Here is a 23,261-nt window from a genome sequence, read left to right as displayed (position 1 = left end):
GCTTAGGGAAGGCCTCCTGGAGGAGATGGGCCTTCAGTCAGGCTTTAAAGTGGGGGAGAATCATTGCCTGTCACATATGAGGAGGGAGGGCATTTCAGGGCATGCCCCCCTTTTAGACTGTGAGCCCACTGTTGGGTAGGGACTGTCTCTATACGTTGCCAACTTGTACTTCCCAAGTGCTTAGTAAAGTGCTCTGCACACAGTAAGCACTCAATAAATACAATTGATTGATTGATTGATTTCAGGCCAGAGGCAGGATGTGGGCAAGAGGTCAGCGGCGAGATAGACGACATCAAGGTACAGTGAGAAGGCTGACAGAGGAGCGAAGCGTGTGGGCTGGTTTGGAGTAGGAGAGTAGGCAGGTGAAGTGATTCATGGTTATCAGTCATCAGTGAATACCTGTCAATCCAGCCCAGTCCTCGCCTCCAGTTCTTTCTACTACTACCTCCTCCATTCACACTCTGTTTAACCCGACTCTGCCTGGCACGAACCAGTAGAGCAGAGGGAGGATCCATCCTCGTTAAGGCGGCCTCAAATCTCCATCCACACTGAGATTGCCTCTAAGAGATCATCGCCCAACCAAATGGCCCCTGGACAGACAGAAGAGAGATTCGTGGCTGTCTAGATAGGGCATGTCTACAATGGAGGTTTCATAGGTATTTAAATGAGGAGGGGTCTGAGCATACAGGGTGGGGAAGGATTTCTGCCCTTTGGAGATGCTCTCCTGTTTATGTGTGAAGGAAAGCTGGTCTTGGATCAGATGGGAGCATCTTTGCCTAAAGGAGACCATCTCTAATGGGGCAAAGACCCTGTCTTTTCATCAGAGACTCATGCCCAGAAGAGATCAATCAATCATATTTATTGAGCATTTACTGTGTGTAGAGCACTGTACTTAGCGCTTGGGAAAGTATAATACAGTGTCTCTCTTTAGCCCTTTCCCCAGATTTTGGGATGGTCCAGACCCCCAGGTTCATCAGATTCATCAGAGACCATCTCCATCTTCAGATAGGAGGCTGGTCCAGTCAGGGGAAACCGACTCCACAATTCTGTTAAGAGAGCTTTGCACACAGTAAGCGCTCAAAAAATAAGATTGACTGAATGAATGAGTTGAACCGGCTGATGAATGAACATTGACTTCTGAATTTAACGATGAAATGCTCCTGCTGATCGATAATTAGCTGTTTGTTTTTCCTTGATGGCATTTTTTTCCACCCAAGAGTTTATAATCCCTTGATTGAAAATGTTCTTTGCCAACGTCTCGAAGTTACACCTTCTTTTACCAGTTGCATCATAAATGGCTCTTTGTGGGCAGGAAATGTGCTGTGATTGCTTACAGTCTCATATTTTCATTAAAATGTGCATAGGCAGCCAGAGGCATGTTCTAAAGTTACCCGATCAGTCATGCCCCTCTCTTTCCTATGCTCCCTCTCCCCTCGGCCCAACATTATTATTATTATTATAATCGGCCAGAAAATCCACTTTGATGGATCAGCTCCTGAATGATGCAGTTGGGCTAGTTGTATGGAAAGAAAAATAACTGGATAATTGTCAGTAGTCTACTTCATTTTGTGCCATGTGGATCTGGCCATCTTCCCAGTATCCAGTCTGTCGGAAAGTGAGAGACAGAAGGCAAGAGATAAAACTAGAATCTGTTGATTTCACTGTTCATCGACCCTTTTGTCCCCCACTTTGCTAAGGGCTGTGACAGATTCCAGATAACCAGATCAGACACAGATTCTGTTCCAGACATTGCTCCCAATCAAAGAGAGCAAGTATCTTTTTCCCCTGTTACAGATGAGAGAATTAAGGTACTAAGAGGTTTAATGACTTGTCCAAGCTTGCACAGCAGGCCAGAGACTGAGCTGGGACTATCAGTCAGTCAGTCAATCAGTTGTATTTTTATGGTGTTTATTGAGCACTTACTATGTGTCAAACACTGTTCTAAGCACTGGGACAGTACAAGTAGGAGGGAGAAAAGGGAGAAAGGGAGGAAACTGAGGCATAGAGAAGTTGAGTCTTGCCCAAAGTTGCCTGGTAAGCAATTGGAAGAGCTGGGAGTCCTTTTGACTCAAAGACCCCTGCTCTCATCACTAGGTTATGCTGCTATTTAGCACTTACTGTGTGCATTCATTCATTCAATCGTATTTATTGAGCGCTTACTGTGTGCAGAGCACTGTACTAAGCACTTGGGAAGTACAAGTTGGCAACATAGTGTGCAGAGCACTAGAACTCACTTCTTTGGGCTCCAAAACGCATTCTCCTACTACAAGTTCATGCACGGCAGTCAGTCCAGGAGGAAAAGGAAGCCAGTGGGGTTTTGGATTATCCGATGTTTTCACTTATCTGTGCTGCACTGACCCATCCTGATGGGACCAAGACCACTTCCTGTCTCTCCTCTGCAGAAAGTTGGCTGTGATAAAGAAATCGGCTCCAACAAGTTAGAAGATAAGTGTGGCGTCTGTGAGGGGGACAATTCCCACTGTCGGACCGTAAAAGGGACGTTTACCAGAACACCCAAGAAGCTTGGTATGATTGGCGTTTGTGCCCTTCTGGCTATTCTGTTGTGCCTGTTTATGTGTGTGTCAATCTCACGCTTGGAAGTAGAGATGTTTTCTTTCCTTTTCCCAGCAACAGCCTAAAAATTCCAAGGGGCATTTCTAATAAGAGAGGAGGTTGGGGCAGTGCTATCTTGTGAAGACTAGTCAAGTCATTCTGAATTCTTTTCCAAGAGGCCTTCCAACTCTGGCTTAATGCCCTGAAAACATAGAAAATACGGAACGCTTTTCTATGGTTAGATTTAGCAGTTACGAATATAGGGAAAACCTGATTTCTAGGTCCGATTATTTTTTTAAATCTGGTTGGCAGAAGACTTCCAAAGCCCAAATTGCTAAAGATGCGGAGGTATGTCAGAGAATGAAAAATCTCTCTCAAATCCCTTGTGATTTTGATCGTTCAGCTTGAACTTTTGCTTTGCAGAGTAGACGTGTCTGATAGTTCCTGCTCTAAGCCAAATTTTACACGGTCTGAAAGTGAGTGGGTTTCAAACATAGAATTATGAGGTCTCTAAAAAAAAGAATGCTAACGATTAATTAAAAGTCCAGTGCTTCCCTCCAAGAAAATATGTGCATGAGCTGAGACTGCTCACAAGGTTAGTTTTACTGATGGAGAAAATACTGACCTTTTCACTTTGGCTAAGCCCAAAGTGAAAAATTTCCACCTACCTATCACTCACAGAATAATAGACACAATCGCCCATCCCTTTTCTCTTAAATATAGAAGCCACTCAAAGAAAGAAGTCATTACGTTTAAGATGAACACAACTTGTTTGGAATTTTCTTTGTCAAGACTATGAGTTTAAAAGGTGTGAAAGCAATTGCTCACAGCCAAAAAGAGAGGGCCAGAGAATGTCAAAGTTGGAAGGCAAAAAGTTCCACCCACAGAATAATAAACACAATCCTCCATAAATGTTCTCTTAAATATGGAAGTCACACAAAGAAAGAAGTGATTCAGTTTAAAATGTACCCAACTTGTTTGGAATTTTCTTTGTCAAGACTATGATTTAAAAAGATGCGAAAGAGATTGATCGTAGACAGAAGGAGAGTGCCAAATGGAAACAGACCCGTCTCTAAGTAGCTGAGGGGAAGATGTCTTGGACCGTTCCCATTCTAGAAGTCATCTAGAAGCATGAGACATTCCTCTCATTTCAAAATGAGATCCCAAGTGGACGTCACTTGCCGGTTGCCACGACCAGATCAAGAGTCCTGGACCCTCCCAGAACTTCGGTTCCCCTGTGATAAACCCAAGATGGCCAACATTGTTTTTATTTTCAGTCAAGCAATCAATAACATAGTTTTGGTTTTGAATTTGGAAAATGCCATTCTATGTTTGGCAACATGGAAAGCTGAAGGGAGCCATAATTGACCAAGTCTGTGTCTTTGAAGGAAAAAGTTCACTTTTTCCCCCCTTCCCCTCTTGACAGCCCCCCCCCCCACTCCCCCCGCTGCTGGTCTCCATCCTTGCCTTACCCCAAAAAAGGATTTCTAGCTGGGCCCTGGACACTTGTGACATGATGGTTGCTCCTTCCAGCTACAAATGGTGACTCGCAAGATGAAAAGGAGGATTTCTTTCAGTGTCATCACCTTGAAACATTCTGAAAAAACATTCTGAAAACAGTCAGAAAATGCCATTCCCTCCTCCACGCTCACAGGACACTAATGGACTGCACAACTGCTTCTGCAAGGTTTCCTCAAGGTGGCTAGAAGCAGAACAAGAAAACTTGTTTGTGTTCTTTCTACAAGTCCATTTTTCAGATTTGAGTGATGAGATAGTGGAGCACGGAGTCTGACAGATTTTTGCGTGACAACTTCCTGCCTTTTACATGTGAGTCTGTCTCTTCCTTCTGAAGGGCTGGGAGCCAGACTGTGGAAAAGAAGAGAAAAACATATTGGCACCCACAATAGTTTACATGTTCTGTGTTGAAATAGCACCTGACAAAACTTCCACTGTACTTGAAAGGTCGTCACTGTCAATTCCCATACCCAGGACTCAAACGAAGGATTTAAGAATTTCCCTGCCCTCTCCTCCTTTTCCATCATGACCCCCTCAATTGCAAAAGTCCACAGTCTTACCCAACCCTGTCTGCCGACATCATTGTAGGAGGCGGAAACTAGAATTAGTTCCTCTGTCTCCCTCTTCATTATCCCAAACCATAGGGAACAAGTAGTTTTTGCATCCTGCTCCTGTCTAATGTACAGATCCACTTCAACGTTGGCCAGGTCTCTACAAACCTTCTTCGTAACAAGATTATTTAGCATATGCCCGATGGGTTTATCAGGATACAGAATAGAAATATGGAATCATATAAGTGGTCCTCCAGTTTATGACGGTTTGCCAACCTCATAACAATGTTAAACCCAATGCGGACCTTTGAAAAGTTGTTTCCAAGCAGAGTAGTATTTTAATCTGTTTAGACAGGAAATCATCTGCAGCCATTCAAACATAATTCCATGTCTCGAAAACAAAGACTGGGAGAACGAAGGAAGCCCTTTGGAGAACCCAGACTGGAGATGGCTTTCCAACAATCATAAAAATCCCTAAGTCATGTTCACTGTTGATGTAACATCTGTTGCTTTGCATGAATGTTAAATAGTCTTTCCGTAGATTAATCAGACTCTTCCAACAGGGAAACATTTAAGCAAGAGGTGCCAAAAAGAATTCAAGTGGCTGGAAAATGAAATCTGCAAGTATCCAACTAAATTCACCTATATGATTTGTCACTCTCAGCCTGTCTTATTTTCATTGACCAGTCGAGATCCATTGGCTATAGCTAATCATGAATTGTTAAAAGTGAATGGTTCATTCACCGGGCGACGTGCGAATATAATTCCCTTCTCCATTGAATGCCCGGTTGCCAATGTGGTCAATGAAATGGCAAGGCGTTGCTCTCCAGACACTAATTAAAGACGTTCTGTTTAAGGGAAGAGGAGAGGAGCAATCATTCTGCCCAAAGGTGCTCGCGACATTTCTCTCTCTGAAACAAGAAAAACTAAAAATGTCCTGGGTAAGTTGCAGGAAGCTGCGGAAAGAAGAGCATCCATGACAGAGACCGAGCGGTTTTCTTACACTTTGCGTCTCAGATAGTCACATCCTGGCATTGCAGGGGCAGGCAAAAATGTTTATGTTTCCTGTGTTTGATGGCCAAACTGTCGTCAGATGCCCAAAACGTGGCCCTTCCTCAGAGGATGGGGCGAGGATGGCTCTCTCCGAGAAGGGGCTTCAGCAGCGCTTTATAGCAGTAACCCAGACTGTGGGACTTTCAAACGCCACTATCTCCCTCTAAAATGGATAAACTACAACCTGACGCTCAGTGAGTCTTTGTCCACCCTGGAATTCCAAACTTCCAGATTCCAGGTTGCTTGCGGGGCCTACGGGGTAGGAATGGGGCCTTGGGGAGACTGCTTTGTTCAAGGCTGTGACGATTGACCTGGGGTTGTTGTCCTGTCTGAGGTAATTTCAGGCTGCTCAGACAGTAGGGGACATCAATCCAGAGTATTTTTTTGAGCACCTATCATGTGCAGATATTAAGCAGTTAGGGTGTCCCAAGCATGAAGAACATCAACACATCAAAGTGTCCTATTCGGAAGGCATGCTCAGACACCCATCAACTGGGAAAATTGGCTCACTTCCCACTGATCCCTAGGAAAATAAGGGCCTGCTAGTTTCTGTGGAGATAACTGCATGGTTCTCTTCTGAACTTAATACCGCAGACCCTCTGGTGCATCATTTAGCCTTTAGCTAAAAGTGGGAGAGTTTGAGAACCACAGGGATTTTGCAGACTTGTCAATATTTCAAGTATGCTATGGGCCAATCCATAATGAATCGGGGAGGGGACAGAGCAGATGGTTTTAAAGAGCATAGGAAACATATCTTTGCTGCCCCTGACGGATGTCTCAGGCCAAAATCATCCTAACAAGATAAGTGACTAATAAGGTTTGTAACCAGATTAGCTTTTTCCCCCCCTTTTCTTAAAAAAAAAGTTTCTTCTAATCAAACAGCGAATGTTACAAACCTTTCCAGTGAACAAAGTTTGTTTCTGAAACTGCTTTTAGGTCCATGGATGTTCTCTTCTGCAGAATATGGAATGCTCTACTAACGACAGCTATCACTTCTGTTTTCTCCTCTTTCTTCTCCATTATGCACCTGCCTTACCAAAGGCTACCTTAAGATGTTTGATATCCCCCCTGGTGCTAGACATGTGATAATCCAAGAAGACGAGGCTTCTCCTCATATTCTTGGTAAGTGTTTCTCTGCTCAGATGGAGCTTCGAGCGTTTCAGCCCACTTAATCACCCCAACGTCCCCAAGCGGACTCTCTATTAAAGCAAAAATGAAAATCAAACAAAATCTTAATTACTTAGAAAGTCAGTATAGTGGTCCTCTTCAGTTTTTCACTATTTAATGTCTGCTCTGGGACAATGGGCACAAGATTGAATTGGCTGTCATTTTCTCAGACAACCCCGGAACTAACCAACCAACCATAGTGACGCAAATGTTTGGGTCGTGATCTGAAGGATTTCTTTTAATGGTGTGTATTAAGTGTTTGCTATGTGCTAAGCATTGGGGTAGATTCAAGAGAATCAGAGCGGACACAGTCCCTGCAGGGAAGCGAGACCCAGAGAGGACAAGTGACCTGCCCAAGGTCTTCCATCAGGCCAGTGTCAGAACTGGGACTAAAACACAGGCCTCCCAGTAAGCGCTTAGTACAGTGCTCTGCACACAGTAAGCGGTCAATAAATGCGATTGAATGAATGCCTCTGGTCCCATGCTTTTTCCACGAGAGCAGGGATATGGATCTGTTTGTAACACTCACCTGGATATCTCATTGCTATTTGGATTCAGGGCCCCAAAAACGTATCTAAATATTTCAAGAGAATTTGCAAAGGATCTGAGAAATCTGGCATCAGTCCGACTGCAACCTCAGCCATTCTGCCAGAAAGACGTAGCACGTTTGCAGACGGGATGGAAATCTGGTTGAGAGGCAGGGCCAGAGAAAGGCTGAGGAGAGAGGAGACTGAGGGGACAAGGATATGGTACGTGGAGTAAGCCCAGGCACAGAGCAGCATGACCTAGTAAGAAGAGCACAGGCCTGGGAATCAGAGGAGCTGGGTTCTAATCGCGGCGCTGCCACTTATCTGCTGCGGGACCTTGGGCAAGTCACTTCTCTGTGCTTTAGTTTCTTCATCTACGAGATGGGGTTGAAATCCATGTTCTCCCTCCTACTTAGTCTGAGAGCTCCGTGGGAGATAGGGACTGTGTCTGACCTGATTAGTTCATAGCTACCCCTATGCTTAGAACAGTGTTGGGCACATCATAAGCACTTAACAGATACCCCAAGTATTATTATTGTTATTATCAGTGCTCTTCTGAGTCCACCTATGTTGGCCCATCCAGGAGTGGGAAGGTGGTTTGGGGAGGGGAGGGTTGAGAGAAAATTCCCACCCAGGTTGGAGTGGGTAATGGACCTGTTGGCTGCATGATATTATCATCATCAGTGGCATTTATTGAGCGCTTACATCGCGACGATAGTTCCACTCCTCAACCATATCCGTTGAAGGACAGCTTGCTGCTGTCCAGGAGATGTGGCATTCAAATGGATTTAGAATCCCACCGCATCCCACTTCTATTTTATACCTAATCAATCAATCGTATTTCTTGAGCACTGTATTAAGTGCTTGTACCCTAGCCTGCTCTCTCCTGGATAGTGCAGAAGTTAGATTTCCAAAACTCTATGAATGCTGGGGCACTCATTACTGCCTTACAAATTTGGGAGATTGAGATTTTCTCAAAGATGCTGCTTGGCAGAATTTGGGTTGAATCCATAAAAATATCTCAACTGTCTTCAGAGCTCTAAATTTCTAGATTCAGTAGGATTATCCTCAGTCTACACCACATTGTTCTCCATGGCTGTATGGCAAAGTCCATTTTTCTTGGGGCAATTTTCTGAAATGATGCCATCTGTCTCTTCAGAGAAAAGTGCATACAGCCTAATAACGGGAGAGGAATGTTGTCAGATGGAATTTTTTTGGAATGGTATTTGTTAAATGTTTACTATGTGCCAGGCACCATACTAAGTGCTGGGATAGACATAAACTAATCAGGTTGGATTTCTGTATACTTTTTTTTTATACACCTGAAATCTTCCTTTCCAGCCCCACATAAGCTCATGCTTGTGATTTTTCCCAACTGGCAGAAGGCTGGAAAATCTGCTTTGAGAAATGTATAATCTTTTTTTGTCGTTCATTTCCCATTATAGATGTCATTTTATTTTCTATTATGCCATACAAATGAAGTGCTGCTGAAATATTGGATTTTTTTAATCATAGGAATAATGTGATAAAGAGGACAGGTGTTCAAAAATGATTTTTATTTAGCAACTAAAGACTCTTTAGTCTAATCTTGAAAATAAGACTACAATGTTATCAGCCTAACAGCTTTTGATACCGTGTTCTATTCATCCTGGGAACTCAATTAGAATTAAATTATCATCACCATTATCCTCAGGCTGTATTTACTCTGCCAGATCGCCATTTCCACGTGGGATTCGCTGGTAGAAAAATAAAGAAAATTAGCATTCTTTCCTGTTAGCCTGAAACAAGTTAGTCATCCCAGGAAACTGACCATCATCATCAAAGATGTGTAGGATTTGAACATTTCTATATCCCAGCCTTGGCAAGAACATGGCAGTAATGTATGAATGAGAAGCTCAGCACTTCATACTATTTGGAATTTGAGTTTGGGAACTCTCCCCCAAAAGATAGTTGATTTTTCAAAGTTCTTGACAACTGAGTGGCTTAACGTCCCAATTTTTTAATTGTGGGATCTAGATAGGAGGGTGATTCAAAATCCCTACATTTTCTAACAGTATTAATAATAATAATTAATATTTTATTATTTTAAAAAAGTTCATTTCTAGTTATAAAGGTGGGCTTTATGCAGTTCTTTCCCACCAGATAGATGGGTATTCCCCAACCCCTAAAGTCAGAATAATTGATATCAATGCCTTTCCTTTTAGCAATTAAGAACCAGGCAACTGGACACTACATTCTCAATGGCAAAGGGGAGGAGCCCAGGTCTCGGATGTTCATTGATCTCGGTGTGGAGTGGGAATACAACGTAGAAGACGACATTGAAACTCTACACACAGATGGGCCCTTACACGATCCTGTCATTGTCCTGGTATGTTGCATGGGCTTGCTCTTCTATTTGCGGGGTAGCTTTGGAATGTCACTCAATCAAACAATCATTCCTACTGAGTGCTTCCTCTAGGCTGTAAACTCATTATGGGCAGGGAATGTGTCTGCTATTTTCTCTCCCAAGCACTTTGAATATTGTTCTGCATATAAGAGCTCAGTAAATGCCATTGATTGACCGTGGGCAGAGCACTTGGGAGAGAGCAGTATCTGTTCTCCCTCCTATTTAGACTGTGAACCCCATTTGGGACAGGAATTCTGTCTGATTTACAGCTTAGAACAGTGCTTGACAAGTAATAAGCACTTGTCCAATAACATAATAATATTGATAGTAAGGATAAAATAGAACAGATTTGGTAGCCGGATTCCCTGCCCACAAGGAGCTTGCAGTTTAGAAGAAATCCACTTTACTCCAACAGATTCATGTGAACTTTATCCAGGCAATCTCTGCCTGGCCTCATTCTTTCATTCAATCATATTTATTGAGGGCTTGCCGCGTGCAGAGCACAGTACTAAGTGTGCTTGGGAAAGTACAGTATCAAAATAAACAGATAACATTCCCTGCCCGCTACGAGCTTACAGTCTTGAGAGAGGCAGCGTGGCTCAGTGGAAAGAACACGGGGCTTTGGAGTCAGAGGTCATGGGTTCAAATCCCGGCTCCGGCAACTGTCAGCTGTGTGACTTTGGGCAAGTCACTTCACTTCTCTGTGCCTCAGTTCCCTCATCTGTAAAATGGGAATTAAGACTGTGAGCCCTCGTGGGACAACATTATCACCTTGTAAACTCCCCAGCACTTAGAACAGTGCTTTGCACATAGTAAGTGCTTAATAAATGTCATCATCATCATTATTATTATTATTAAAGGGGAAGGCAGACATTAATATAAATAAAAAGTTACAGATATCTACATAAGTGATGTGGGGCTGGAGGATGACCCTAAACCTCATTTTTTCCAAGCTGCCTTAGGTTCAGCCTTCACGAGTAAATGGTCATTTTAAGATGCTATCCTTTCAGTTTGTATTGTGCACTCTTGGGTGGTGTGTATTTGGGGGCATTGCGGGATAGGCAATATCGATAGGGGTCATTGGGGGAATCACGAGGGCTGGGTCATTATATGTTGACAGTGGCTATTGTTTATTTAACTAAACATAGTAATATGAACAATTTCATGGGTGATTGGTGTGTGCTAAATAGAGCATTGTCCTCCTGTAGGTCTCAGTCCAATATGCCTCTCAGGCAGGATCCAGATGGGCGAAAATCCCAATTGATCCACAAAAGGTCACCATAGTATTTGAGATCTCAGTGGGTGTGCAATGCAGTCATCTTTGTGTTCTCGCTGAATTGCGGGTCACGTTGGTTTTGTAAAATGTCTCAGGGATGCATTTGGTAATCGTAGGATGGAGTTTATGTCCATGCTTGGGTCTGCCGTCCCTCCCTCCACTAATCAGGATGAAGCTTAGATCATAGAACGTCCAATTTGGATTTTTTGAGCTAGATAATCCCCTATCATAGGCTCTACTCCCTTTAGAAACTGATAGAATCTGGATGATTCTGAAGCATTTCACTATCTCGGTTGAAAGCTCTATGGAAAAAGTATCAATTTAGGCAAGACTTTGGTCCCCCTCCACCCCCTCTCCATCCCCCCTGCCTTATCTCCTTCCCCTCCCCACAGCAACCTGTATATATGTATATATGTTTGTATGTATTTATTACTCTATGCATTTAATTTGTACATATTCTATTTATTTTATTTTGTTAATATGTTTTGTTTTGTTCTCTGTCTCCCCCTTCTAGACTGTGAGCCCACTGTTGGGTAGGGACCGTCTCTATATGTTGCCAACTTGGACTTCCCAAGCGCTTAGTACAGTGCTGTGCACACAGTAAGCGCTCAATTAATACGATTGAATGAATGAATGAATGAATGTATTCTCTTCGAGTGAGTCGAAAAGTGGTTTACAATAAAGATCTATTCACATCGGGAGTTGATTGAGGAGCAGCGAAGCTTAGTGGAAAGAGCATAGGCTTGGGAGTCAGAAGTCATGGATTCTCCTCCGCTTGTCAGCTTTGTGACTTTGGACAAGTCACTTAACTTCTCTGTGCCTCAGTTACCTCATCTGTAAAATGGGGATTAAGACTGTGAGCCCCATGTGGGACAATCTGATTACTTTGTATCCCACCAGTGCTTAAAACAGTGCTTGGCATGTAGTAAGTGCTTAACAAATGCCATCATTATTATTATTATTAAGAATTACTTTCAAGAGGATGAATTCTTGGTTTAGAAACTGCCCTTGTCTTTTCTGTTGCAATCAGGATTAGATTGGCGAGGAGACATTTGGTTCTGGTAGGAAAATGACAGAATTGTTCCTAAGGAGAGCACGTTTTGTTTTGTTGTCTGTCTCCCGCTTCTAGACTGTGAGCCCGTTGTTGGGTAGGGACCGTCTCTATATGTTGCCGACTTGTACTTCCCAAGCGCTTAGTACAGTGCTCTGCACACAGTAAGCACTCAATAAATATGATTGAATGAATGAAAAGTACCCAGAAGGCCAGTGAGTGAATACATACATACATACAAACACACACAGACAAATGTATGTATGCATACATATATTCATTCATTCAATCATATTTATTGAGCACTTACTGTGTGCAGAGCATTGTACTAAGCACTTGGTAAGTACAAGTTGGCAACATATAGAGATGGCTCCTACCCAACAGCGGGCTCACAGTCTAGAAGGGGGAGACAGGCAACAAAACAAAACATATTAACAAAATAAAATAAATAGAATAAATATGTACACGTAAAATAAATAAATAGATAATAAATATGTGCAACCATATATACATATATACAGGTGCTGTGGGGAGGGAAGGAGGTAGGGCGGGGGGTGGGGGGAGAGGAAGGAGGGATAATAATAATAATGATGGCATTTGTTAAGTGCTTACTATGTGCGAAGCAGTTATATATATGTATATTGTGTGTGTGTGTGTGTGTGTGTGTAGATATGTCTTTTTATTCAGTGAACTTGACATAACACACATGTCCTCATTGTGTATTCAATAGATTATTCCTCAGGAGAATGACACAAAGTCTAGTCTGACCTACAAGTATATTATCCATGAGGACTCGGTGCCTACAATCAATAGCAACAACGTCATTCAAGAGGAACTAGATACTTTTGAATGGGCTTTGAAGAGTTGGTCTCAATGTTCCAAACCCTGTGGAGGAGGTAACTGAATTCCCTGTAATAATCCCCCTTAAGGAAAATAATTAGATGTTTCCCTCTGCATCTGTAAACTGCCAATTCCCTAGGTATACTGGGAATTTTAGATCCCCAAAACAGGCATCTGTTGGGCGTTTTCAGGAAGTATTTGAAATCTTCAACCATCCCAGCAATAATTTTCAGGCCTACTAAAGTTGAGGAAAGAGCACAGGCCTGGAATTCAAAGGACCTGGGTTCTAATTCCTACTCCACAACTTGTCAGCTGTGTGACCTTGGGCAGTCTCTTAACTTCTCTGGGCCTCAGTTACCTCATGTATGAATTGGGAATTAAGACTGTGAGACCCTTGTGGAACACGGACTGTATCCAACCTGATTAGCTTGCATCTACCCCAGCACTTAGTACAGTGCCAGACATGTAATAAGGGCTTAACAAACACTATAAATAAAAAAAGGGCTTGGGCTTAAGTCCTAGCGCTGCTGCTTGCCTGCCGTGTGACCTTAGGTTGCTTCTCTGGGCCTCAGTTTCCTCATCTTAAAATGAAAATTCAGGACTGTGAGCTCCATGCTGGACAAAGATTGTGTCCAAACCCCTTATTTGTATCCACCCATCACTTAGTACAGTTATTACTTACAAATACTACAGTTATTATTATTCCCCCACCCCCTTAGACTGTAAGCCACATCGAGACGGGAATTGCTTATAACTTATCCACCTCGGAGCCTAGTTCTGTGTTGGTACAGAGTAAGCGCCTAACAATCACCGTGATTATTATTTAAAGCTTCTTAACGGGGTCGGGCCCAAAGTAACCTGTCCAAGACTCCCCTAGGTTTCCAGTACACAAAGTACGGGTGTCGCCGGAAAAGCGACAACGCAATGGTGCATCGCAGCTTCTGTGAAGCCGACAAAAAGCCCAAGCCCATCCGCAGAATGTGCAATCTCCAGGAATGCACCCAGCCGCTGTAAGTCTTCCTGTTCTGGGATAATAATAATAATAATAAATTATATTTAAGCGGTTACTAAGTGAAAAGCACTGTATTAAGTGCTGGGATGGAGGTTGTCAGCATCATCGGGGCTGCTTCCTGTATGTCAGTTACCCTGGGAAACGTCCCAAATTGAACGAGACAGTTGCTACTCCAGAAGGTCTGAGTGTCCAATGCAGGGGTGGTTGCCCTAAAATGATGCCAACTTTTACTTCCCAAGCGCTTAGTACAGTGCTCTGCACAGAGTAAGCGCTCAATAAATACTATCAAATGAATGAATGATGTGTGTGTAATGGTCGAGGATAGGAGACTACAGCTATTCATTCATTCATTCAATTGTATTTATTGAGCGCTTACTGTGTGCAGAGCACTGTACTATGCGCTTAGGAAGTACAAGTTGGAAACATACAGAGATGGTCCCTGCCCACCAACAGGTCCAGAGAATCGATCGGTTGGTCAATACGGGAGGTTTAAGGTGCCGATGGGTTGGTGTGGTTGGGAATGATCAGAGTTGAAATCAGTTTTCACCGGGATAGTGTAATAATAATAACTGTGGTATTTGTTAAGCGCTTACTATGCGTCAGGCATTGTACTGAGTGTTGGGGTGGATACAAGTAAACCAGGTTGGAGTGTAATGTAGTGTGGTCTTGGAGAAATAATTGGGAATCCATCAGTCATAGAGAGGCAGCGTGGCTCAGTGGAAAGAGCCCGGGCTTTGGAGTCAGAGGTCATGGGCTCAAATCCCCACTCCGCCACTTGTCAGCTGTGTGACTTCGGGCAAGTCACTTAACTTCTCTGGGCCTCAGTTCCCTCAGCTGTAAAATAGGGATAAAGACTGTGAGTCCTACGTGGGACAACCTGATCACCTTGTGACCTCCCCAGTGCTTTAGAACAGTGCTTTGTACATAGTAAGCACTTAATAAATGCCATTATTATTACTGTTATTATTATATGCTTTCCGTGGGTCGAGGGACAGAGTCCTTCTCTAATTTCACTTCTAATTCTATTCTATGCCTCGTCCTATTCTAATTCTCCCAGCACTTAGAACAGTACCCTGCACAAAGTAAGAGCTTAATAACTACTTAATGACTTAATAATTACTGAGATGGAGTCTGGCCTAGAGAAAAGAGCCTGGGGTCTAAGAGTCAGAACAACACAGGTTTCAATTCCAGCTCCGCCACTTGCTGCTGTGTGACCTTGGACAAGTCACTTAAACTTCTCTGTGCCTCAGTTTCCTCATCTGTAAAATGGAGATTCAATCCTTGTTCTCCCTCCTACTTAGATTGTAAGCCCTATGTAGGACAGGAACTGTGTCTGATCTGACTGACATATATCTAAACTGTGAGCCCACTGTTGGGTAGGGACCGTCTCTATATGTTGCCAACTTGTACTTCCCAAGCGCTTAGTACAGTGCTCTGCACACAGTAAGCGCTCAATAAATACAATTGATTGATTGATCTACCCCAGCACTTAGAACAGTGCTTGACACATGGTAATTGCTTTATAAATACCATTATTATTATTATTACCATAGTGGATAGAGCCCGGGCTTGGGAGTCAGAGGTCATGGGTTCTAATCCTGGCTCCGCCACTTGTCTGCTGGGTGAACTTGGGCAAGTCACTTCACTTCTCTGGGCCTCAGTTCCCTCATCTGGAAAATGGGGATTGAGACCGTGAGCCCCCCATGGGGCAGGGACTGCGTCCAACCCGATTTGCTAGTAATAATATAATAATAATGGCATTTTCTTAAGTGCTGACTATATGCAAAGCACTGTTCTAAGCGCTGGGGAGGTTACAAGGTGATCAGGTTGTCCCATGAGGGGCTCACAGTCTTCATCCCCATTTTACAGATGAGATAACTGAGGCACAGAGAAGTGAAGTGACTTGCCCAAAGTCACACACCTGGCAATTGGTGGAGTCCGGATTTGAACCCATGACCTCTGACTCCAAAACCCGGGTTCTTTCCACTGGGCCAAGCTGCTACCCACCCCAGTGCTTAGCACACTTAGAAAGCGCTTAACAAATACCATAATAGTGATTAACAGTGCTCTGCACGCAGTAAGCGCTCAATAAATACGATTGATTTTTAATCAATCAATCAATCGTATTTATTGAGCACTTACTGTGTCTGTGTGCAGAGCACTGTCCTAAGCGCTTGGGAAGTACAAGTTGGCAACATATAGAGACAGTCCCTACCCAACAGTGGGCTCACAGTCTAAAAGGGGGAGACAGAGAACGAAACCAAACATACTAACAAAATAAAAATAAATAGAATAGATATGCACAGGTAAGATAAATACATAAATAGAGTAATAATTAACAATTATTAACAATTAATTCGAGTAATAATTAAGTGAATTAACAGGAAGGCTCCCCTGCCCCAGCGGACGGAACAGCCAGAACGAGGGCCTCGGCTGCCGTTTGGGGGATGGGGGTTTGGAGACTGGGGGGAGACTGATCCAGCGGCCCGCTTCCCTTTTGTTCACCCCCACAGTTGGATCGCCGAAGAGTGGGAATACTGTACCAAGACCTGCGGAAATTCCGGCTATCAGCTCCGCACCGTGCGCTGCCTTCAGCCCCTCCACGACGGGACCAACCGCTCCGTCCACAACAAGTTCTGTGTCGGGGAGCGGCCGGAGAGCCGCCGGGCCTGCAATAGGGGGCCCTGTCCTGCCCAGTGGAAGACTGGACCTTGGAATGAGGTGAGTTGGCCCCGGGTCAGGAGGAATAGGGATCACGGATCCTCTGTGCGTGGCTCGGTGGAAAGAGCCCGGGCTTTGGAGTCGGAGGTCATGGGTTCTAATCGCAGCTCCGCCACTTTGTCAGCTGTGTGACTTTGGGCAAGTCACTTCACTTCTCTGGGCCTCAGTTGCCTCATCTGGAAAATGGGGATTAAAACTGTGACCCCCCCCCCCGTGGGACAACCTGATTACCTTGTAACCTCCCCAGCGCTTAGAACAGTTCTTTTCACATAGTAAGCGCTTAACAAATACCATCATTATCATTATTTGTGCATCTATGTGGTCCTTTACCAGTATGTGTATGTTTGTACGTATTTATTACTCTATTTATTTTACTTGTACATATTTATTCTATTTATTTTATCTTGTTAATATGTTTTGTTTTGTTCTCTGTCTCCCTCTTCTAGACTGTGAGCCCACTGTTGGGTAGGGACCATCTCTATATGTTGCCAACTTGTACTTCCCAAGCACTTAGTACGGTCCGGTGCTCTGCACACAGTAAGCGCTCAATAAATACGATTGAATGAATGAATGTGAGCCAGTTGTCGAGTAGGGACCGTCTCTATATGTTGCCGACTTGTACTTCCCAAGCGCTTACTCCAGCGCTCTGCACACAGTAAGTGCTCAATAAATATGATTAAATGAATGAAAAGAGGCTACTGCAGCAATAACAGCAGCAGTATTCATGGAGCGCCTACTGTGTGCAGAGCATAATATGTGCACCTGCTGTATGCAGAACACTTGCTAGGGAGTTTAACAGCATGTCCTAGTGGAAAAACATGGACCCGGTGAGGCAGAGGACCTGGATTCTAATTTCGGCTCCTCCATTTAGTTTCCCTGTGCCTCATTACATCATCTATAAAGTGGGGATTAAATCCTACCCCTTCTTCCTAAGACTGTGAGCCTCCTGTGATCCAGCGACTCTTTGTCCAACCTGATTAACTTGTATCTACCTCAGGATTTAGAACAGTGCTTGGCACATAGTAAGCGTTGAACAAGCACCATAATAATAATAACAATAGGCATTTACTGCCTGCATGGAGTAGTTATGCACGGGTAAGTGATTGTTTTAGAAAGAACAAAGAATTAGAGCTGGGGTAGATACAAGTTAATAAGGTCGGACACCTTCCCTGTCCCACATGGGGCTCACAGTCTGTTTAGGAGGAAGAATAAGTATTTAATCCCCATTTTACAGTTGAAGAAACTAAAGCACAGAGAGGTCAAGTGACTTGCCCAAAGTCATAAGCAAGCAATTGACAGAGTCAAGCTTAAAATGCAGGTCTTCTATCAGGTCCTTGCTCTTTCGCCTAGGCCGTGCTGCTTTCAGAGAAGCAGCATGGCTAAGTGGAAAGAGCACAGACTCTGGAGTCAGAGGTCATGGGTTTGAATCCCAGCTCTGTCAATTGTCAGCTGTGTGACTTTGGGCAAGTCACTTAACTTCTCTGTGGCTCAGTTCCCTCACCTGTAAAATGGGGATGAAGACTGTGAGCCCCCCGTGGGACAACCTGATCACCTTGTAACCTCCCCAGTGCTTAGAACAGTGCTTTGCACATCGTAATCACTTAACAAATGCCATTATTATTACTGTTATTATTATTATATTTACTGATCTGTTTCCCTGACTTGGAACTTCCTCTTTCTCTTCCCACACCAGGCAGAGCACAGATGCCAACTTGTACTTCCCAAGCGCTTAGTACAGTGCTCTGCACACAGTAAATGCTCAATAAATGCAATTGAATGAATGACTCTCCCTTTCTAAAGTCCCACCTCCTCCAACAAGCTCTTTTCCCCCAATTAATGCACCCTGAATTCATCCAGTCATATTTGTTGAGCGCTTACTCTGTGCAGAGCACTGTACTAAACACTTGGGAGAGTACAATACAACAATAAACAGGCACATCCAACTCAAATGTATTTACCCTCTCCTCAGCAGTTCTGCATGCCTCAGTCAGGTATTGGGATCGCTCAGCAGTGGTACCATTTCTGAGTCACTTGCCTTTGTTTTCACAGTGCTCTGTCACCTGCGGAGAAGGCACTGAGATGAGGCAAGTCATCTGCCGGGCTGGGGACGAATGCCGTGGAGAAAAACCCGAATCCGTGAGGGCCTGCAAGCTCCCGCCCTGCACTGGTACGTGATGCTTGGCCCTTTAGTTACCAATGTTAAGGGGAAGGGAGCAGTTTCTGGGCTCAAGTGACAAAGTTCCGGCTCATTGTCCACTTCCTACTCATCCAAAGACCAAAATCCGGCTGAGCACGGCCGGTGAAAGTTTATCATCGTGTTAGGGCCGGCAAAGTTGGAAAGTTTGGGCTGGGGGAGGCTGTTGTCAATTAATCGATCAATCATCTACCGTGTGCAGAGCACTGTGGTAATAATAATGATGTAGTTGCTAAGCATTTACTGTGTGCCAAGCTCTCTTCTAAGCGCTGGGGTAGATACAAGTTAATCAGGTGGGGCACAGTCCCTGTTTCCACAGGAGGCTCACAGTCTTAATCCCTACTTTATAAATGAGATAACAGGTTCAGAGAAGTTAAAAGTGACATACCCAAGAGCAAGGTAGACACATGGCAGAGCTGGGATTAGAACCCAGGTCCTTTTGACTCTCAGGCCTGCGATCTCTCCACTGAGTCCCGCTGCTTCTCTTAAAGTACTCAGCGGTTGGGAGAGTACAGGGCAGCAGAGTTGGGAGAACCATTACCTGCCGACAAGGAGAGTGCAATCTAGAGACTGTACCTTTACGGTCCTCCTTGCCTGATGCAGGTGCCCTTGCCATGCCCCTTTGGGAGGAATTTTAGATCTAGATTGTTGACCCAATGGTCCAGTGCCCCTCTGAGTTTTTGTTTGATGCGTAAGTGGGTGGGCAACCACTGGAGTTTGTAGAGGAGTGGGGAAACACATCCTGAACATTTTTGTAGAAAATTGATTCTGGCAGCAGAGTGAAATATTAAGCGTTAAACAAGTACCACAATTATTATTATTATTACCATTGACATCCCCTATTGTACCTCAGTGAACTCCTTTATAAACTCCGTGGGCAGTATCCAAAACTGGCCTGGAGCACATTGAGAAGTCTAGAATCTACCTGAATTAACCGTCTCTTTATGTTGCCAACTTGTACTTCCCAAGTGCTAAGTTCAGTGCTCTGCACACAGTAAGCGCTCAATAAATATGACTGGATGAATGAATAACCCTGAAAGCACAAAGTGTGCTAGATTTGTCTTGCTCGACAGCTGTTATACACAAGTTCACTAAAGCGATCAATACCTACCCAGAGTCACTGCTATTTTGTGCAAGACTTTTGATGGTCAGATAAACTTAGTGATGTGTAAAATGGTATGAAGACAATCCCTGAACCTCAGAGTTTGCAAAGTGAACTCCTTCGTATACTCTGTTTAAAATCCTCTCATTTCTCCACCCTGGTGCCCTCGTCCCCCTCTCCATCCCCCCATCTTACCTCCTTCCCGTCCCCACAGCACCTGTATATATGTTTGTACATATTTATTACTCTATTTTACTTGTACATATCTATTCTATTTATTTTATTTTGTTAGTATGGTTTTGTTCTCTGTCTCCCCGTTTTAGACTGTGAGCTCGCTTTTGGGTAGGGACTGTCTCTATATGTTGCCAACTTGTACTTCCCAAGCGCTTAGTACAGTGCTCTGCACACAGTAAGCGCTCAATAAATACGATTGATTGATTGATACTAACACCTTCCTCGGTCATCCTGCAGATGAGTCGTGCTCAGGAGACAAATCCATCTTCTGCCAAATGGAAGTGCTGGCCCGCTACTGCTCCATCCCGGGCTACAACAAATTATGCTGCGAGTCTTGCAGCAAACGCAGTAGCACCCTCTCGCCCCCGTACCTCCCCGAAGCGGCGGAAACCAAAGACGATGCCATCTTCCACCCCAGCGACCTCCCCCGAGGCCCAGCGACACCGACGCCTCGCCGCACAGCGCCCGCCGCCCAGAAAAGGAAAGCCCCAGCTGGGATTCTCCCCGCGGAAGAAGAAGCAAACGCGCGGATGGCTTCCGGCGCGGACGGTAGACCCGGAGGGGCCCTCGCGCCTCAGAGGAGAGATCGTGCTGAGGGAACCCAGACTTTTGGGCTCATCCCCGGGCCCTCTCTGGCCTCCACCACGGACGACGGCCCTCACGGTTCCCCGCCCGCCGGGGGCCCCGTCCAGCCGGCTATCGACGGTTCCACAGGTGCTTTAGCTCTCACCAGGACCTCCAGGGAGAATGAGAAGGTCTCCGCTAACAGGAGGCGTCCTTCAAGGCCCTCCACCGTGGAAAGATGAAAGCCAATTTAGCCGGGCCAGAGACCGGAGATGCTTCTGGACACCACGGTTCGTATGCTGCTTTCTCCGAGGCAGACCTCCGCAGATCATCCGCTCGTTGGAATTGTAAATAGAAAAATTAAAAAAAAAAAAAAGTGCTGGTTCACTTTCTCCTCCCTCCATCCTCCGCCGCTGGTTTGCTTGCATCGATCGGAAGAAAGCGCCAAAGATGTTCTCAGAAGGGAATCAAGTCGCTGAGCAGAGACGGGACAGGAGGGCCGGAACCAGTTTTGCACATCAGCTGATTTTTTATTTTTTAAAAATCCGCAAGAGGAACCAAACGTTTACACTTCGACAAAGTTATTTTTGAAATGGAGCAAAAGGATCTTTAAGACTTATATTCCTATTTATCTATAGAAACGGATAGCGTATGAGTAAATTTGTAGCTGTTGGGTAAATACTGTATATTGCAGAAGTCAGTATTATTTTTAAGAGATCCGTTTGGCCAAGCGGTTGTTTACTCTTTTACATTTCTGGATATTCTAGGTGCTACAGTCGAGGACAACGTTATTTACGTTCCCTAGGTTGGTTTGCAAACAGCATTTTACAAAGCGAAGCTCCATCTGAATATACATTTGAGCTGGTGCTCGTATGAGGTATTTTGGTTGGATCCACACTGGATGCCGCCTTCGTAAACGACAACAGAAAATGAAACCGCAGATGTATAGATTTAAGCCTTCTCCTCGTTAGCCTCCGGCCGAATGGTAGAGTGGGACGTTGATGTGAATACATAGGTGCAGATAGGGGAAAGCTTTAAGTAACTCTGATCTGCTTCATTTGATAGCCTCACTGGTGCTGAGCAGATTTCGTTCCAGAGCTTTCTTCTCATTCATATTCCCGATGATGGGGAAGTAGCCAAAAGCAGCAGTCACACAATAGACCCCACTTGCCATAGCGTTGCCCAAGGAGAAATATTATCTGGTATGATCTGTGCATGTTTAACAGAGCTCAAATTGGCAACAGTCCGAGGAGCTGTGGCAGAAACAAACAAAATAAACAAAAAAGGATTTGATTTTATCATGTTGCCCATAGGGCAGAGAGAGTTATTTATTCCCAGCAGGGTTTGCCTCAAAGTTTCCACAACCACGGTGCATCTGACTGCAATTGTTAAGTAGTAATTTATGTCAGTAAAATCATCCTGTTCACCCTAAGCCAGTGTAGCTCTCTCCTGGGAGTCGCTGGAAAGTACTTGTATATAGGACTCAGAATGGAAGATATTTATTAAAAGTTGATTTCTTTTCTTGATAGGATTTTTATGTACTAGAAAATATACACTAATAGCAGTGACCGATTTGAGTAAAATAGAGAGACCAAATTAGAGACCCTGGCCATTGTGTCAGACAAAAATTAGAACGACTGATAAATTGTCCGACTCATTTTGAAAAGAAATCCCCTGAAAATGTTGATGACGAAACATTAGGTTTTTAGAGTAGTTAATCTATCAAGGCATGAGATTTTTTTCTCCCCCATGAAAGGAGATGTCCTTGAGAAAAGGAAAATGAAAAAGTCGTAGCCCTCGCAAAGTAGGTTGAAATAGATTAGGCATTCATTAGGTACTGTTTGGAATGAAGAATGGGCAGTATCCAAAACTGGCCTGGAACACATTGAGAAGTCTAGAATCTACCTGAATTAACCCTGAAAACACAGAGTGTGCAAGACTTCTCTTGCTCAACAGCTGTTATACACAACTTCACTAACGCAATCAATACCTCTCTAGAGTTACTGCTATTTTATGCAAGACTTTTGATGGTCAAATAAACTTAGTGATTTATGACTTGTATGAAGACAATCCCTGAACCTCAGACAGACAAATAGGATGTGCTTATTTGTTTCTTAAAATTTCCCAGAAATAAAGTTCTCTCTATCTCACTCTCGTGTGTACGTAGAGATCTGTGTACATACACACACACACCCCATAAAAATGATGTGTATATTCTTTAGAATTTTCATCATTTTGCTCTTTTCTACCAAACTCATGCCTTTTTCTTCAAAGTGTACACTACTGATGCTGTCTGTTGTATTGGGAAGCACGTAGCAATAAAAAGGTTAACCAAACCTGTGCTCTTTTGGAGCTGTTGAGATTCTTAACTTCACAAAGTGATGAGATTTGCTTCATCTTCCTTCAGGGTGGATGGCCTTGACCTGCATTGGTTATACTAATCCTACCCACCTCTCTCCTGGGGTGCCTTCTCTCTCCTTTTGGGAAACAATGATCAGTTAATCAATCAATGATA

The 23,261-nt window shown here is 44.0% G+C and overlaps 1 protein-coding gene across 1 annotated transcript in view; it reads left to right on the top strand.

The window, feature by feature from the left end:
- The window catches only part of ADAMTS3 (ADAM metallopeptidase with thrombospondin type 1 motif 3), a 184,482-nt gene extending 161,451 nt beyond the window's left edge, over positions 1 to 23,031 (top strand). Inside the window, exons 15-22 of the mRNA XM_038758782.1 lie at positions 2,403 to 2,526; positions 6,714 to 6,794; positions 9,571 to 9,734; positions 12,810 to 12,975; positions 13,797 to 13,929; positions 16,445 to 16,652; positions 18,702 to 18,819; positions 20,420 to 23,031. Coding sequence (XP_038614710.1) covers positions 2,403 to 2,526; positions 6,714 to 6,794; positions 9,571 to 9,734; positions 12,810 to 12,975; positions 13,797 to 13,929; positions 16,445 to 16,652; positions 18,702 to 18,819; positions 20,420 to 20,988 — 1,563 coding nt within the window. The 3' untranslated portion in view covers positions 20,989 to 23,031. The remainder of the gene's footprint in view (positions 1 to 2,402; positions 2,527 to 6,713; positions 6,795 to 9,570; positions 9,735 to 12,809; positions 12,976 to 13,796; positions 13,930 to 16,444; positions 16,653 to 18,701; positions 18,820 to 20,419) is intronic.
- The last annotated feature ends 230 nt before the right edge of the window (positions 23,032 to 23,261 follow it).

Source organism: Tachyglossus aculeatus, chromosome 17, assembly GCF_015852505.1.
Source record: "Tachyglossus aculeatus isolate mTacAcu1 chromosome 17, mTacAcu1.pri, whole genome shotgun sequence".
Taxonomy (NCBI): domain Eukaryota; kingdom Metazoa; phylum Chordata; class Mammalia; order Monotremata; family Tachyglossidae; genus Tachyglossus; species Tachyglossus aculeatus.
Note: the sequence above shows the minus strand (reverse complement) of the source record. Positions and strands in the feature narration are given on the sequence as shown.